Raw genomic sequence first — 18558 nt, forward strand, 5'->3', positions numbered from 1 at the left:
CATATTAAAAAATGTATGGTGAAAATATAAGCTTGAAAAATATTAACGCAGTCTCGAGAATCATTTGTAACATAATTAGGTTGGAATTGTTCGACAGCAAAATCTGAATGCATAAAGTTCAATTCTACAAAGTCCAGTCGCCCAAGCTCCAAGTACTTAGTTTACAGTTTCAGTTGTTCAAGTCCCGAAGAGTCTTACGCAATTGAAAGTTGAAAAACGTATTGTGGTCAAAGTTAACAACTATTCCGTTCGAAGTCTAAATTCTTAAGCCTGCCCCCACTCCCGCTTGTAAGTGACTGGTTTGGGGTGTATCCCCAAATCGTGTAACGGCCACTGACCCCATAACTTCGTTTCTTCGCATAGGTCACGCAGTACGCTGCACAAAGGGCCTTTGTTAAAGGATCTTTTCCCATAAACTAGCATCGCCTTTTCACTATGAGCGCGCCTTCGGCTGGTTTGTTTTTTCCCCTACGCTAATAAACTTTTAGCTGCACTCAAATTCTTTCACCCTCGAACGACGAATTGTGCAGGGTCCATTTTAACCCAAATTTATAAAATTTTCCAGCAGCTGAATCATTAGCTGCTTTATTGAAGCCAATAAGAAGATCAAATTTGATCGAAGAGAAGGGGGTCGAAAAATTCATAGGGTGTCTCGGGAATTATGGTGCAAACTTTCGGCTGGTGGCACAGTATAGGATTTATGATACATTTTTGTTGCAGCACAGGCACAACCCCGGGCTTTTCCTTCTAGCAGAAAATAGGTTAAACTAGTAACTAGAAATTGATTCGAAAGACACGACGCTTATTGAAAATAGTCTCTCGAAGAGATGATAAAAGAATCTTGACTTCTGAGTACTTCTAACACGTCACATGTGAAAGAGAATATCGTGTGCCTCGGCACAAAGCGATTCTCACGGATCCATCCACAGAAACGTAGCACCCCGACGACAAAGAGCACGCGCATTTCATCCGTCCGGTGGAGCGTCTTCTTGCACGTACAAGCGCGAAAACAAAGAGATTGCTATAACCGGACGATACTTGCGTCGAAGGCGGGCAGCGCCGGCCGATTGTCTCGACGACGCCCGGAGACTATAGATTCAATTAAGATAGCTTTTACGAGAGGGTCGCGAGGGCGAGGATTACGATACCGATCATCCGCTCGGCGGAGAAAAATTTCTGTTCGCGGAGAGGGAGGTGTGTGGTGCGAGGCTGCGACACGCGCGATCTATTTTGCTATGTTTCGTGATCGAAACTTTAAACTTACATCGGAATCATTTTTTACGAAATAGTCCACGAAGGATTTCAGGTTTTTAGCCGAGATAAATGGATTAGTTCACCAGATGACACATAATGAAAATTTGCTCTGCGTTTATACCATTTTCAGACACACTGTAGACATAGAATAGCTTACGAAATTTTAAAGTTGTTTTTTAAGAGAACTAGAGCACTTGAGACCTATGGTTCGTTTGAGACTTTTCTTCTTCGCGACGAGTACTGTGGAATGCAATAAAAAAATGTTGACCTTGAGAAAAGTGTCAAGGTCAACGTTGCGGTCCATTTCTTTTTTAAAAATCTCCACCTGCCCAGAGCTGCAGAATCACGTTGTAGTGGTCGCAACAGGCAGTTTTGAAACACCCTGTACTTAGAGAGCAGTGTCCTTCGCAAGGTAAGTGCACCGCCCACTGGAGGGAAAGAGAGGGTGGAAGACACCCTACATCGTGGTGCTGAGAGTCGGTGGTTAGGAGGTAACGTTACACCCCGGAGCCAAGTGTTCTCGAGCGCATGACAACAGTCTATTGTCTCTAGGAGCGCACGTGCTAACCAGATGATTTTAACGGTGATCATCGTGGTGCAATAAAGGTCGCTTAAGTCCTCGGGAAAAGGCGCAGTAAAATTTCAGGGTCCGGTAGCTTGCCGACCAGGGTCCTTGTCAGGACAAGGACAGTTCGTACGTCCAGTTAATTGCCAATTCGTTCGGCTGTGTATTCAATTAAGACGGGGCTTTTACCAAAGGGTCGAGGGCGGGGATTAGGATACCGACAATCCGCTCAGTGGAGAAAATGTTTCTGTTCGCAGAGAGGGAGGTGTGGTATGAGGCTGCGACACGCGCGATCGAATCGCGAATTCGCGCGTCCGCGGCGAGCTCGAGCGTCAGCGGGACGACGCCGCCGGGCGGCGTGGCGCGGGGCGTCGTTCTCTTCGTCGGCGACGGGATGGGGATGAGCACCCTCACGGCAGCGAGGATCCTCTCGGGTCAACGTCATGGAAACACGGGCGAGGAAGCGCAACTCGCCTGGGACAACTTTCCAGCCGTGGCACTGGCAAGGGTAAGTCTTCTCTTTCTTTTATCTTCTGCCCCAATCTACCACCCCCTCGAACTTCTCCAACCCCTCCTTGCTTTCCCATCCGTTTCCTCATTCCTCCTCGCAGATCACCCCGATCTTCCCCGTCTCGCCCTCCCAACCCCGTTGCTCCGAGAATGCAGGCCACAGCGAGGTGTTCGGCCCGAAAAACTGGAAAACTTCGAGGATCGATCAAATGTTAACCGGATCTTTGTATTGTACAACTTCCAGTCAGGATAGAGCGAGAACGTAAACACTTTGCCTAGCCATCATCTGGCGGATGAACAGTACACCAGACCGAGTGAGAGATCAAGCAAACATGTCTGACACTCGATCCGCACCGCGTACTGTTTAACCGTTCTCTCGACAGCTATGCAGATCGATCAGTGTGCAAACAGTAATAACTAGACCGTGGCTGTTTGGGCAAAGTTGCTTACGTCAGTTACAAGAAACAGAAGACAAGTAGAAAGTTCTAACAAACTGAAATTAATGCATTAATATTCTCGAATGCTTTTTAATAAAATTCGCAGTCTAGTAATAACTTCCATTGCTCAACTAATGTATAAATTGTGAATTTGACTTTTTTCCAGTTTTTTTTTTCATGCAAATACAGTGATTCCTCGATATATGTCGCCAAGGTCTGAATGATAGGCGTCGCGGAATTATCCTCACTACCGCGGGGTTTACATCGGACGCAGAGGAGTGTAAACATAACACGGTATGTCTCTCGGACGATACGCGACGCTGGCAGGACCCGCGTTGTTGACATATATCGAGAATTCACTGTGCATACTCCCCATCGGAGAAAACTTAGTTTTCAGAGGATTTCGGCGGCGTCTGTGGTTCGGAGTTTTCCGTATCACCGTATCGACTCGATTCTCCGCGATCAGTTCGAATACACGGACTGGTCCGGGGTCGATGCATCAAGAATGCACCGGACTGCTCTCATTTGTTTTCGTAGCGTTATGGCCGGAAGCGGTTCGTTCCACGGAGCACGCACGCGGTGGTTCAGTTTCCCCCGGTATTGTCCGTCGACGGACTTTTCTTCCGCTGCTTCCGAAAGTCTTCGAACTGTGCCGGTCGATCATTATTTTTTAGCCCCTTCAGCGTAAGAAGTTTGCGGAAATGTACGCGATTGGGGGGGGGGGGGGTGGGCGAGCGTTCGTTCTTTCGCGAGATGAAAAGCTTTTTAGTACGGGGAAGCGAAGTGTAAAGCGATGCGTTAGGCGGAAACTTACTTTACGTTCGCTCCGAGCCCGATTGAAAGTTTCGAAATTTTTGGCCGTGCTGTGTTCCCCGGAACTTGGATATTCGTAGTCCGGTTTTATTATACTTATACTCTAGCCGATTTATTTGACGGAATTTTTCCCGAATGATATTTTTATTCTGAGTACGCTAGACGGAATGTCTCAAGAGGTCGTGTCTTCAAGGAAGAATACTGATAGTAAAATATGTTTTGTCTGCGAGTGTCCTCAATTGGGAAATTCATGGTTCTCTTGAGCGTATTTTATTTTTAATATTTTTAACAAATTGTTGAGATGCGTTCAGTGCATTAGGTTAGAAAATGATTTTCGAAGTAGTTTGATAGTTTATGATTTAGATTTTACTAACATTGAGGTGTGCACATACAGTGCGAGTAACAGCTTGAACACTATATCGTTCCAGTCATTTTGAAGCTATATATCCGGCTATGCAGAATTCACTGTTGGCATGTATAGAGTGCGACTGTTTCCCCAGAGACGTTTATCAATTTTGATCGATTTATGTTCCGAACTCAATGCTTTATTCTTGGGTTTATTGTTACGAATGTTGAGAATGCATAGTATATAGTATATAGTAATGCATTCATATATTTGATGGATATATTAATTATGTTGAAATATATTTAATTTTTCACCGAGTGATATAAATATAATATAATATTCTTCACCATGGTGAAAGTTAATAATTATTAGAATATTGGACAAGTTATTTTGACGCTTTTGCTAAATCGAGTGTCGATGACAAAAATTTGCATCAATTCAATTAGCATTTACATGTCGCTAAAGGCAGCGAAGGAAGGCGAGTAATATATTTCTTCAAGAATTGTTCATTTCTACGCCATTTACTTCAGCAGCCTTTTCGAGCTACGAATAAATCAAAATACGCATTGCACAATTCCCTGTCGCGGTATTACTAATGGTGCATATTAAACTACAGTCTTTCTTGCTGCTACCGTAAAGTATTCCATAGTGTCTCATTTATGTATGTTCTACGTTCGAAACATTTTCACGAATAGTGAAAATTAGCAAAAGTGTTGCATCAATCTTGCATCAATAATAGACAATCTTGGATATCATTTCGCAAATACGAAAATATGAAATCCTGAAATTAACTTTGGAAGCAGTTACCTTGAACTGGAAAAATTATAAAGAGACAAAATAAATGAATAAATCAATAAAAACCAATAATAAATAAAATAATAATAATCAAACCTAATAATAATAATTGATAATAATAATGAATAATAATGATTGATTCGGTTATAAAATTTTGTAGTTCATAGCGCAACACTGCAAATTTGTCTGTGCAGCCGCCAGATCTCAAAGCTTTTATACAAAGTAAAAATCAGTTTAAAGTTGTGTCGCAAGTCCTTGAACTCATTTTCATATTGAATGTGTTAATTAATTACTTCTTCTCTCTTAATTTTTATCGGAATTTCTCTTTCCTAAATTTGATCGACTTTGTCGATGAAAATCTGAGTTATAGGTTGGCGTGACTTTAATCATAATAAACAAGAAAAAAAAACTGTGTTCGAGATATTTTACCTGAAAATACGCCAACCACCGTAGAAGAATTTTTTTCTGTCAGAAAGTTCGGTTACACATTTCGGGGTAAGGTGAACTACGGATTCGGCGTTGGCTCGCTACTTTTTAGTGGTTTAGTAAAATTGCTTTCAGTAAAAATGAAAGAAAATATTAAATTTCGCCTCATAATGAATCGTATATCTTAACCTGATTTCGAATGTTTCGTAGTAACTACAGAAAAAACGCGCGAAAATGTCAAAGGCGCGTGCAAAACGTTTTAATCCTGCTCTAAAAAGTTCCCTGAGATTGATACGTTCGAGGACTTTTTCTGCTTATCCGAATCGTTTCATTTTACTTTCTTTTTGTTGGAAATGTGTCCTTACGTTCGCGAACTATTTAAAATACTTAAAATCAATAATGAAAAATGGAGGGGGGGGGTGAGCCTGAATGGAATATGTTTTTCGCTTTGGAGTTTACATAAAAATTTATACCGTTGAACCTCGGTAGTTATAAAAGATCCGAAAAATCGTGATCAAAGTTCATGCAATTAACGGGACATTTAATTAAGCACATGATAATCGTTATATTATTTTCAATAAGATTAAAATCACAAATATAATTCCACAATAATACTATATTATGGCATGGAACAATTTCATTGGTGTATCCTATGTCCTCAGTAACAGTGTATTAGTCTCATGCTCTCATACTCATACGCATACTCTCTAACTCAAGTTTTACAGTAACTGCGATTAAAGGGTAAATTATTTGACCTTCTATAAAATCTTGTTAATTATTTTGCTTTCAATAAATAAGGTACACAAAGTATACAATTCAAATAATTGCGGGGGGTGTTTCGTACACAGCAAGGAAAACTGATTTCAAAGTTTAATCATTTTTCTATGGTAGCTTACCTCTGGGTGGAGTGAAGCATCTTCAAACTTCTTGCTGTTCTCGATTGGTCGTTAATTAGTGTAGTGAAGAGGTGCATGCCCGCGCTCCAGATAGCCAGAGAGAAAGAGAGAGAGAGAGAGAGAGAGAGAGAGAGAGAGAGAGAGAGAGAGAGAAATCGAGAAAGGAAGAGAGAAGAGATAACCGCGCGTCAACGACCAAACTCATCCCCTAAGTTATAGGAGAGAGTTTTCTACGTGACCGCATGTTGCACCAACTTTGCGAACCTGTTAACATATTGTAAATTTTATTCCGACCTGGTACCTTAATTGTTAAAGAATTCATCAGTCCGTACGGAAAGTACCGAGTTTTACTAAACAATTATACCCCTGCTTTAAACTTTCCCAGCAGGTGCTACAAGAATTCATCTCAAGACGAAATACATACATATACCGTAATTCTGAAATAATTTATTCAATAAAAGACTCAAGTAAACTATTTCCTAGAAACAAGACCTATATTTACCTCTCGGCCTCTCGAGCTTCGTGGCTCCTTACGGGGTATACGCGGCGGTAGTGGGGATAATTCCGCGACATTTATCATCCAGGTCTTGGCGACATATACAGAGAAATCACTGCATATCGAACCTGCAAAAAGAAGATGGAGAGAGTTCTTTTCGAACACTTATACTTTCTTGTTTCTAATTACTTTTTTTCATGAAACTTTTACCAATATGTTTGCGACATTCTTCTGATTAAACTGACAACAATAACTGAAGGAAACTTCAATGAAACTTTCAGCATGCGTATAACTAACATAGATCCACAAAACGCTTATTCTAAATTTTTATTACGGGCTCGGATAAAAAAGTTTCAAAAAGTGCTGCTTTTATATTCGCACGTACCCTTTACCAATTGCAATTTTTCCAAACTCTTTCTTGCACGTCATTTAGTAAACCGATGCTTCTAATTGTTCAAACGAAGCCGGGTCGTTTGGCCCAATTTGAAAAAAGTTATTCTGTCCTAAGAGGCATTCGAATATGAATGTGAGTAACTGTACAGTCTCGTAAAATAATTATTCTCGGAGTATAGCGAAGGTCCACGCTTTGGCGGAAAACCCGATGACGCACGGAATAAGGACGATAAGCTATCCGCGACGTCACCAAACCCAAAATATCGGCTCTCCGTTCGGTTTCGAGCACAGAATGCCCCGTTTGCATCGACACGATAATAAGCCACGCTTGGAAAGTACTGTCGAAACCTCTCGAGATTCCGGAAGCAACTTTGTTCGGGAATTTCCCGCGGAATCCCGCGTATACCACCGTGAATGAAGGTAAACGACGAAAAAAAAAGCCGCGGCGGGGAGAGAGGGGAGTGAATGCGACTAGCCCGAGGAAAAGTGAAAAGTGCAGTCGGGGTAACGAAGGATCGGCCTTGGGGGAAGACGGGTGGAGGGCGTTTAAACGAGCACTTCTTTAGATTACGCGTGACGCGATGGAACGAGCGAATTAAATGAGACCGGTTCACGCATCGTTTTCCTTCAAATTTCACGGAATCCCGTCGCCAGTCGTTTCTAATTAGTTCTTGATGCCACGCGACGAACGCAATACTTGCGAGCCGCCGAGTGGCTGGCACGCGCGCGCGGGGAAAGCGAAGTTTCTTAATGAATGGTACAACGAGGGTGTCGTGAATTTTCCTCGAAACACCGAGCCGCGAAATCTTCGGCTGCCGATGGTGTACACGCTGCGAGAAAAGTAATAGTCACCCGTTCCAGGCGTGACTCTACACCTCTAGTTCTACACTTGTAGGCTGGTTCCTATTTTCTTACGCCATTACCGAGGATTGTCTCAATTAATAAAAAAAAATGTGTGCATAGTTAGAGCTCGATTGGATAACGGGAAAACGCGCCCCAAGGCCCTTAAACATTAAAATAATTAATTAAATGCTCATAAAATAGTTTTTCTCGAATATCTATGCATCGAAAAATATGTTCGACGAAACTTGTGGACAGGCTGCGTCTTTTATGCCCTATTACTTTTGTTTGTTTGTAAAACAAACCGTTTTCGGAAAAATTGAAAAAAAAATTTTTGTGAAAATGTGTATTTTTTGGACTTGAGGAACGTACTTCTTTGTTTAATTGCATATTATTTTGCAGGAAATTGCGTATATTTCCTTTATTAGAAGTTAAACAAATTTTCAGGTTCTACTTCCTATTCAGACAAATAGGAATCGTCTGACGTGTCTGTTCATGACCTACCAATTCTACTTGTTACAAATGCTAAGCACGCAGACTTGCCTAGCATTTGTTTAAAGAGCAAAGACTTGCTTAAAAAAATTTTATTCTACATTTTCGACGTAGTTTTTAATGTAGAGTCACCGCCTTGTCGGTTGCACCACCAGTTACTGATCACTCTGTATACATTTCTCTTAATTAACCCATTGAAATACGAGATAAATGAATTTCGACGTGATCAAAGGTACCATTTATTTCTCACCAATTGATGAAGCTTACACAGCTTGTTGAAGCCTGAACAGTATAGTATTCAACACTATTTTACTTCAATGTGTACAATGGAGTAGGAAACATGTGCTGTACCTGGGACGCCGTTGTACATCAAGGGGTTAATGAAAAATATGGAGAAGATACCTTGGGTTGTTCAAACATAGCCAAACGATTATAAACTGGGGTCTTAGCAGTCTGGATACTACGTGCACACAAATTTTGTGAAGCTGTTAGTAAATAATTGTTACCCGGGGAGTCCAGAATTTCCAAAGTCAATTCCACTATCACTAGTATACATCACGCATAGAAATACAGTGACTTCTCGATATATCAACAACACGAGTCTTGCCAGCGTCGAGTATCGTTCAGGGGACATACCCGAGCCCTGTTTTATGTTTACACTTTTCGGCGTCCAAGGCCTCTCGAGCTTCTTGGCCCCTCCGGGGGTATACCCCACGGTAGTGGGTATAATTCCACGACGTTTATCATGGCCTTAGCGACATATATAGAGAAATCATTGTATTAACATTTTCTAGATTTAAACAGAAATGACGTAGCCATTTCATGAAATGGAACAAGTTGTGGAGGAAGGGGGCGCGCCAAAGTTTATAGTTGCAAAAATAAGGTGCACGTAGTGACCGGGCATGCTTTTTGTCTCGACGTCATTTATCGACCAACCGCGGATATCCATTCTCGTGCATGCAGCTTGGTAAACGTCGCTTCGACGGAACCGGTGCGAAACTTTCCCGAAATCAGGGAATTCCGTGCGGTTTACGCGCGCGGACGCGAGTTTTGAGAGCCTGGACCCGGATCGGGTTGACGTTAATTCGAGCACGCGGCTCGCCCTCGGCTAGTTCGATCCGGAATTAATTATAACGACTGCAAGGAGCCCGGAACTATTTCAATATTTGTCCGGAACAATAATGGGTCCGGGCAGGTTGTTTGTAATCGGCCGGCCGCAAGAGAGTCGCTCGATTTCGAATTGTTCGGTAGATTACGCGCGCAACCAACAAATTCCGCGGGCTTACGTAATCTGGCCGTATTTCCTTGACGTCGTTGCTCTTCGTCGTCGTCGTCGTTGTCGTCGTCGTCGGCGTCGGCGTCGTGAACGGCTCGAACGCAATTACAGCCGGACGTTTCGCTCGGTTGGATTTCGAAAGGTACGACAACGGGATAAATCAATTCAGGACAGTAATTAAGAATAGCATTGCCGAGAATCCTTTGTGCGTATTGTTCTGAAATTCATCGGCCCTTTACAATTTTTCGTTAATTGCGCGTGCCCACTTCCCCGCGAGGCCGACCCGGGGCTTTCCGTCGTGGAATTACGTCCGTGATGGAAGCAATAAAACTGTAATCATGTCTCTCTCTCTCTCTCTCTCTCTCTCTCTCTCTCTCTCTGTCTCAGACAATAATACGATTCCTGCATTGCTGGAGGAAATTACAGCGAAACCGAGCATTACGTAATCACGATACGAACCGCCATTGCTTCACACTAATATTTTTCTCTGTTAGAAAATGTTCGAATCACACCCAGAACATATTGTACCATGATCAATACGGAAGTAGAAATAGTCTGCGATAATCAGACGCTGGGTTAAACTTTACTTCAAAAAACCAGAAATTTTTAACCTTTTTTTATGTAATCCTGTAGATTTTGGCGAGAAAATGCCGAAAATCCAAGTTTCAATTCTTGGAGATCAAAAGTGGACGGACCTACTATAATTATTTAAAAACGAACACATATCAATTCATTCTGCCTATAGCAAGCAGATCGATCACAATACTTAACACTAACTTTTTTCAGCTATTAGAAAATAGTGAAACGGCACGCAGAAGGTATTACACTGTGACGAATGTTCGTTCGAAGTCGAAATAGCCGGTGACAGTCAGACACGGTACAAATAACGCTCTCAATAAATTTTCGCACATGACTCTTTCACAATCGGATTTGTACGAGAAAAAATGTTTCTGTACACTTTCGATTTTTGTTTTTTTTTCACATAGGTTCAGCCAGTCGGTTTATATCATCAATTACATATCTCTCTCACGGTGGAAGTTCACCGACACATTTTTTCAAACGAAAAGACAAATATTTTTGAGCTCTACTCTAGGTATGCGCACGCTGTTATTGCCATAGAAAATATACTTACTTTTAGCTTGAAAAATTGCTCGGTGTTATCGTGACTTCCAACCGGCAAAAATGCCGTAACAACTTCAACAACTATCTTCTGTCAACTGGAAACCGTCAAGAGGTACCATCAGATATTCAATCTTGAATAATAATTATCTGAAGTTTTGTTAAGCATGTACCACAAATGTCTACACACTGATTCTGAAAAATGATAATACCTGTAACAATTTTTGTCTAAGAATATACAAAAACATTACCTTCGATGAACAGCTATTATGGAATCACAACAACAAATTCTCCACACCAGAATATAGTTTTGATTATCGTGTATTAAATTCCAACCGGAAACATTTTTCCAACAGCTGTGTATTTTTTATTACCTTCAAAACGTACAGAACTTTGTTGTTTTTTTAACATTTAAAATGTTTTCCGTCTTCTATCGCAGACTTTGCGTGCAGGTACGGTAAATTTAATCAAGGCAGATTGCACAGAACAAATATGTACAATCGAGAAATCGCTCGCCCGAGTTTCATCCACGAAGGAGTAAACAAATTCGAAACCAACAAGTTCAGAGTTACTTGATTAGTATCTGGTCTGCACAGGATATACTAGACGCAAGCTGGATAATCAAGATGTCATCTGATACTATTTAAACAGAACTCCCGAGGTATTGTTATTCGATACTGAGTAGTTCATCGCAGACAGCACTTACCACTCGCAATGTATACAGTCGACCTAGCTGGCACTTAAGCTGATCGCACGGTTTCCCGATTTTTTCGAGAAGTTCAAAGGGTCCCCTTGAATTTCGAATGTGACGTTTTAGGGCTTCCAAGGATTTCATGGATACCTAAAATTCATGTAGTCCTCGAGGGGTCTGAGGTCTCCGATGCTCCTGAGGAGTTCCGAACTTGTGAAATCCTTGAAATCCCTGATACCAGCTAGACCTCTTAGATACCCTAAACCTCCGAAGTCGAGATCCGTATGACTCACCGAGACCCCACATGTGTCAGGTTGTACTATTAGTTCTCGGTTCAGCTGGTATCGCAGTCTTTACACCAAAAGTAGACAATGGCAGGATGGAACCATTGTCATCGCCAAGCATTACTGAACTGATTGGTGCGACCAGCGAACGGTGGCGCCATCTTGCGCACGTTATCGGCGTAAAGGGAGATCACGCACGAGCCCATAAAGATCTACTTAACCTCAAATTCTTCAGACTACTGTCTCCTTATTTTCTCTCAGTCACGAGTTCCTAACAGCGTACTAACGAAGCAGCAGTTCAGATTATCAGAGACACTCTGGTAATTATAATACTTATAATACTAAATACATGCTCGAACAATTCCAGTAACGTTTCATCGAATATTTTCCGCCATGCTTCATTTATCCGTGCGAACATTCCACCAGAAATGTTTCGTTTACTCGCATTCAGTCGACAATATAATAAAACTCATCGAAACAGTCCGTTCATTAGATTGATAAGTTTAGAAATGGACTCGACGAGACAGTTTTATCGGCACGCGTGTCTCAAACATTCGTCCATCAAATCATCCCGCGAAAATTCTTGCTCGACATCGCAGACAATTTACAATAAAAATTTCGCGCGAACCGAGGCGCATACTAAATTTCAGACGCATTAAGTACCTACCCCCCCACCCCCGCTCCGTATTCATATTCCCGCTCAGGCGACATTTATTTCATGTCGCGTAATCCAATTTGCATCTGTTTCTCTTTACGCGTATCCACTTTTCGCGCCCCGTTCGAAACGCGCGCATCGAATTTCCTGCGGGGGTGCTAGAGGGCACGGGGGCTCTGAACTTTCGAACAAACTCAATCGGGATTTTCGGCGTATCGTTTCTGCATCGGTTAAAGACATGCTTATTATTCGGACGCAGTAATCGAGCTTCCCACGCATGGATAAAATCCGGCGGGCTCTGGTACACACGTTTCGCCTTTCACCGCGGCAGCTTAGAAAATTTACATAACGACATACAGACGTAATTGGAGCACCTCTAATGCCCTTGTAGACGTTTAATTAGCGAAACGCTGGGCCCCCGCTCGCCGACAACATGAAACCGTCCTGGAGGGAATCGAAGGGTCGCCGAAAAATCGTTCGCGGACCACCCGGCTCAGACAGAAAAAATAAGACCAGAGATATACGTTCACATATAATATGTGATCATTCCTTTCATCCTCATACTCCTCGTACACTCGTGTTTTACGAGTGGAATTCTCCTTCTACTTGTCCTCCTTTCCTAATCCTTGGGGCCCTCGGCCATTCTTCCTAGATCAGCAGTTCTCAGACGTTCCCTCTGAAAAAGGCTCCTTCGCTGCGAACGCTATGTCGATGGCGGATCGATCAGCCCGGTGATCGATGTATCTTTTTTCTTGTAGCTGACAAAATTGCAGTTTTATAGCGGCACTTGACGCGGTATTGAAGCTGCTATTACGTCTCTGTTACACGTACCGCGCAAATCGAGCACGTGTACGATCGCAACGCGAAGCTGAACCGCCGGTTAGAACAATTGCGGATGAATATAAAACGATCTCTACGTCTCCAGCTTTCCAAAGACCATAACGTTGACCTGAGAACTTTATAGCTAATTCGATCAGGGCTCGAACTGTTCTGGAACTATTTTTAATAAGTTACAGTCGCCGAAATTGATATTCGGACGCGCTTTACGATCGAATGATTTTGCAAAAATTGAATCGAACGAGTTTTTCTAAACACGTTCAGATGAAAAATCTCTAAAAATTATCCACGCAACGAAAGATTATTACCTATAAGATTTATACATAATATTGTTGCCTGAAAAGTTCTTAGCATTTCAAAAAATTCTCACCCGCAAATGGTTAATATTATATTTTACAGTTTACCAATATTATGTTTCGTGAGTTCTAGAACATCTTTCCCCGAGGTGAATTTCCTTTTTTACTTTATTTCACGCTCATAGCGTTTCTTTCCGCGTGGACTTTATCTGATTCCCTTGTCGTTGTAGTTCGAAAACGAACAGAATCAGGAAAAGTTTCCGCACGGTCCTCTAGGACTTTTAGGACTTCGATATTGTCTAGGAACTTGCTTATTAGGTCGTTGAAAATAACATAGGCGATCGTCTGCGAACAATATACATGGAACGGAAAACCGGCTTCACTCTGCTTGTATTTGCCGCTACAAGAAATCTGTAGAAACTAGAATTACTTCTGAAACGCGGTAAACATTAAGTAACATTAAGTATTTTTACGTTCATATTTATCACTAAGGAAACCATTTTTTACCTTACATATTGCTTAGTACAAATTTTTCTTTCAAGTTGTAAATAATTGTTCTAGTTTCGTGCGACCAGTGGGCTAGTTATTTATTCATAATCATTACCTTGTAGTATATTTCTAATTGAATTTAGCAACTACAAGTACTAGCCTCTAGTTGAAACCACAAAATGTATTAATCAAAAGGATTCAAACAAACAGACAATGAATTACTTTTTGATTTTTTAAAAATCAATCTTGTTTAATAAATACAGATAGAAATGTATGTCTTTTAATAATAACGTTAACAAATTACTTTAAATTTCATCCTCTCGTGTCTGTGATGAATGTATAACATCCTAATGATAAATTATTGTAATGTATAATCATTATCGTTACAAGTAACCGGTTTGTTCGAATTAAATAATAAAGTTAGTTAGATTTCATCAGAAACGAAATAATTTATTATTTACGTATTTTTTAATTTGTATCTAGACTCAATTCCCGATGGGTCGAATTTATCAAAATTGCTTTTAATTGGATAATCCCCAAATCGGATTCCTAATAATAATAATAATAATTCCCTTTTCCTTTCGCAGGGCGAACATCGTTCAGAACTGAAATTCGGAATTCGTATAATGACTTTAGTTTCTAGGTCTCTACCGGTCCTCGTTAATTCGCGGCGATAGAAAATGGAAAATAAAGGGGACGGGAGGGATTTTAAAAGTTCGAGAATGTTCTCAGCTATCCTACGAACACAAAGTGAACTCCGCTTATTAGTGGACGTAAGCTATCCGTTCATACCTCAGACGAGCTACTTTTCCTTCTTCCTACTCTTTTTCCGTCTTTCCCCTACATCTATTCGTTCTGCTTAAACTTTCCCGGGGAAGTCCTCCGGGGTTTCGAGCACTTCCCGGAGCTGACCAGACCTCGTCTTATTGTCGTATGGCTGTAATTCTTTCTTGCTACGCGAAGTCGACGTGAACTCGATCATGTACGAATAGATTCTCCGGGACCCTCTTCATTCGCGATTTACGCGTTGCTCACTGCTGGGTTCGTGCTTCACTTCCTTCTTCTTCTTCTCGCTTTTATAATATTATGCCCGCGAGAGTCAGTGAATAAGTAAATTACACCCTCACCCTATAACTTTTGTTTTAAGAACAGTGTACAGTAACGCCTCGATATATGTGTTAGAGATGCGCACGATACTTGTACAATTCAGTTGCCCGTGAAAATCAGTGAATAAGTAAATTACACCCCAATAACTTTAGTTTTAAGAACAGTGTACAGTAACGCCTCGATATATGTGTTAGAGATACGCACGATACTTGTACAATCCAATAACAAAACATTTTTGTCTCTAATTGTTTTTGTATGAAACTTTCACCAGCAAAACCAAACACGATATAATTCGAATTATATTCGTTGGTGCAATTGTCGATTTAGTAGAACCTCGATTATCCGAACCCACGACATGCTCTTATTGTAAAATCATAAAACCAAGCAAATTGAAATAATTCACTAACTTTTTAAAGATTGTATACTACAAAAAGAATGACGCGTTGAACGAGTGGGTTTATTATCGGTTCGGATAATCGAGGTTCTACTATATCGTGGATTAAACGAGTAAATATTATTTGAACTGTGTCGTGTTTGGTGTCATGTCAATCATAAAGAAATAATTAAGAATAAGGAAATTTTGTCACTGGACCAGCATTGGCGTCGATGTTTCGTTTACTCGCTACCCTTTTCAATGGTCGATCCTGACGATAGTAAATCAAGAAATAAAGTCTGTCACTGAGGTGACATTTCGGTCCCGAAGTTTTGTCGAGACATTGCTGCACTTGCATAACTTCCTTTGCCAGTTGTTTCAACGAAACACTGTTTGGTAGTGGCAGTATCATGTTCGTTTCACCGAAGAAAGCGTAAAGTTCACACGCCGGATGTTCATCGCGGAAATGCATATTGCACAGGGATTTGCATTTTAAAGTGTACATTCTGACAGGAAAATTCGGCTGTTCATAGTTCGTACATCAAAGTTGAGGCGGTGAAGTTGGCAACTTCCCCTCGCGCATGGTCGTCTATGAGAACAGATTTACGTTCCGAAATTCCTCCGAAAGCTGCAACCGTCAGCGAAAGCTCCGATGCTCTTGGTCCTCGAAACGTGTCCAAATAAAAGTCCGCTGTTTGACGAACGTGGAAATCCCGGAATTTGCGTTAACGCCTCTCATTAAATCCCGCGTCAACGCAGCAACGGTTCATAATCGTTTGCAAAGTAATTTATCACGCGATAGCTGGGGATCCAGGAAATCATTTCAACTTGACATACTTTTACAACGTCGAATACTGCAATCACAGCCTCTCATCGTTCGTATTCGAAATAACGATTATAGATATGGTGTCTCATGAAATTAGGATCAGACATGTTTTTCGTATGGTTAATGACGGAAGAGGATACAGTGAATTCTCGATGTATGTCAACAACGCGGGTCTCACCAGCGACATATATCGTCCAGGAGACCTACTTCGTGGCAGTGGGGATAATTCCGCGACGCGTATCATCCAGGCCTTGGCGACCTATATAGAGAAATCACTGTATTACATTATTAAATCGGTTTCATTCAAAAAGACTAGGCTAATTAATTGTATTCGTTAAAAATAGATCTGGTTTTCCCAATGGTCCAGTCAGATTTCCAATTTACTAGGAAGTTAATTTTTAAACCGCGAATAACAATAAAATTATTTTTCATACACATACTTTCATTTCTAAAGCAAGCACGATTGTCTCGCTAAATTATCGTTTTCTTTTTGTACAGGAAATGAAAAAGTTATGCTTATTTCCACTGAAAATGGATATCTTACCCCCACCACCTCTGGCACAAGGCATCGATTGAAACAAATAATTTATTGAACGCAGGTGGTATCATTAACGTTAAAAGCAAATACAATGACAACAGTCACTTTTGCACAAACATAATGTTATTACATCGGTAATAACGCGTCGTATTAATATTAACATTGTGGCTATCATCAACATGGAAAAATAAAAAGGAATGGATCCCTTCATATTGAAAAAAATTGAGCGTGAATTTTTAACTAGATATGCGTGTTATTTGATAGAATTTGAAATGAGGCTTTGCACACAAATGTTACTCCGTATTTCAAATTCATTTTTTCCCGGCAGATTCACCTTCTCTCGACTCTATTATCAAAAGAGAGATACCCTGTGCATGCATTAATGAACGGATAGATATTACGGATAATGAGTTCCATTGTTTTAAATTGCGAAAAATCATATCATTTATTTATACTGTTTTCCGTGACTATACGAGAACACGGCTATGGAACATGCAGCGCTTATTTCATACGTGCTGCTTCAGAATAATTCGAAGTACAAAACTGCTTTTGCGAAACAATATCGAGTAAATTGATTTACCCGTGTGCACACTCTAGAATGAAAGTCGATAAAATCTTAATTCATGCACTTCTGTAATTTGTGTCAAAAGCACTGACTAGTCACTTTGACCGATTGGTACTTTCATTATTGAAACCAATGCCTGTTCTTTGTCGTGTGTCGGTGTAGCGTTAGTATTCGGTAAATAAACTTGTATTGCAAACCCAATTCACAGTGAGTGGTTGTTAGTATTTGTCCCAACAATAAACCTTGATAGAATACGCTATAGAATGCACAAAGGGTTCTTCACGCTTTGCGAGTCCGAAAGCTAAATCACATGTTGCAAAAAATCACTTTTGCAAAACTGAAAGAATTATCGGGGATGGTCTCATTGTGTCCATATTCTTCTAATTCTCTGCTTCTTCTAATTGCTCAATCAGTATTTTAAATAATTCTCTACATTGTGAAAGATTCGACAAAGGTTTTAAATTTTTCTGTTGTCAATTATATTTGATCGTACAACGAATCGACAGAGAACGAAACTAACGTGATTATTTATCGTTTGTATTCTTCACTGGACACGTAATCGCATTTATTTTAATTGTGCCCACACTTGTAGTTATAATCGAATAGCTATTTGGTTTATGTGTCGAACAAGGTTGCAACATGTTTCATCCTATGATCGTTGACCCTCCCTAAAAAATGGCGGGGTTAATTACCTCGCGTGATGTCCGCGAGATCAATTGCTCGTTTCATCGGTTGCACCTGTTTGTGGAATAACGATTTATCGCCGAATCGCACACCGGGTGACGTTTATCAGGATAATAATTAATCGAAGGGTGGCGCAAATGAATAATGGACTTCCGAATCCGTTGGTATTAAAGTGACGCAACCCGGACGTTTGCTATTCTTGGAACCTCCGCAACGCATAAATTGCGACGGTATCTTTGTACCTGTACAGAGTGTTTCAGAAGTCAGGTGCACACAGGAAAGGACCGTTTCTACGCGAAAACGTCGAATATCTTTGCATATACTTCTTTTCGAGACAATTTATACATTTTTGGTAATTAGCTTTTAAATTACAAAATTTAAAAGAAAATTTCAGAAGCTTTTGATATTAGTATTCACAGTTAAGTATGCAAGTAAAAAATGTTACTGCACAGAAAACAAACCTCCAGCAAAACATGTAGCTCCAAAAAATTATTAATTTCTGTTTTTTATTCTCTCTACGCACTGTAAAAACCATAAGAAAGTCTGATATATTAC

At 40.7% G+C, this 18558-nt stretch overlaps 1 protein-coding gene across 1 annotated transcript in view; it reads left to right on the plus strand.

Moving 5' to 3' along the window:
* Positions 1 to 18558, plus strand: part of LOC143353697 (alkaline phosphatase) — a 414446-nt gene that overhangs the window by 64018 nt on the left and 331870 nt on the right. Inside the window, exon 2 of the mRNA XM_076787203.1 lies at positions 2077 to 2327. Coding sequence (XP_076643318.1) covers positions 2077 to 2327 — 251 coding nt within the window. The remainder of the gene's footprint in view (positions 1 to 2076; positions 2328 to 18558) is intronic.

This window comes from Halictus rubicundus, chromosome 4 (assembly GCF_050948215.1).
Source record: "Halictus rubicundus isolate RS-2024b chromosome 4, iyHalRubi1_principal, whole genome shotgun sequence".
Taxonomy (NCBI): domain Eukaryota; kingdom Metazoa; phylum Arthropoda; class Insecta; order Hymenoptera; family Halictidae; genus Halictus; species Halictus rubicundus.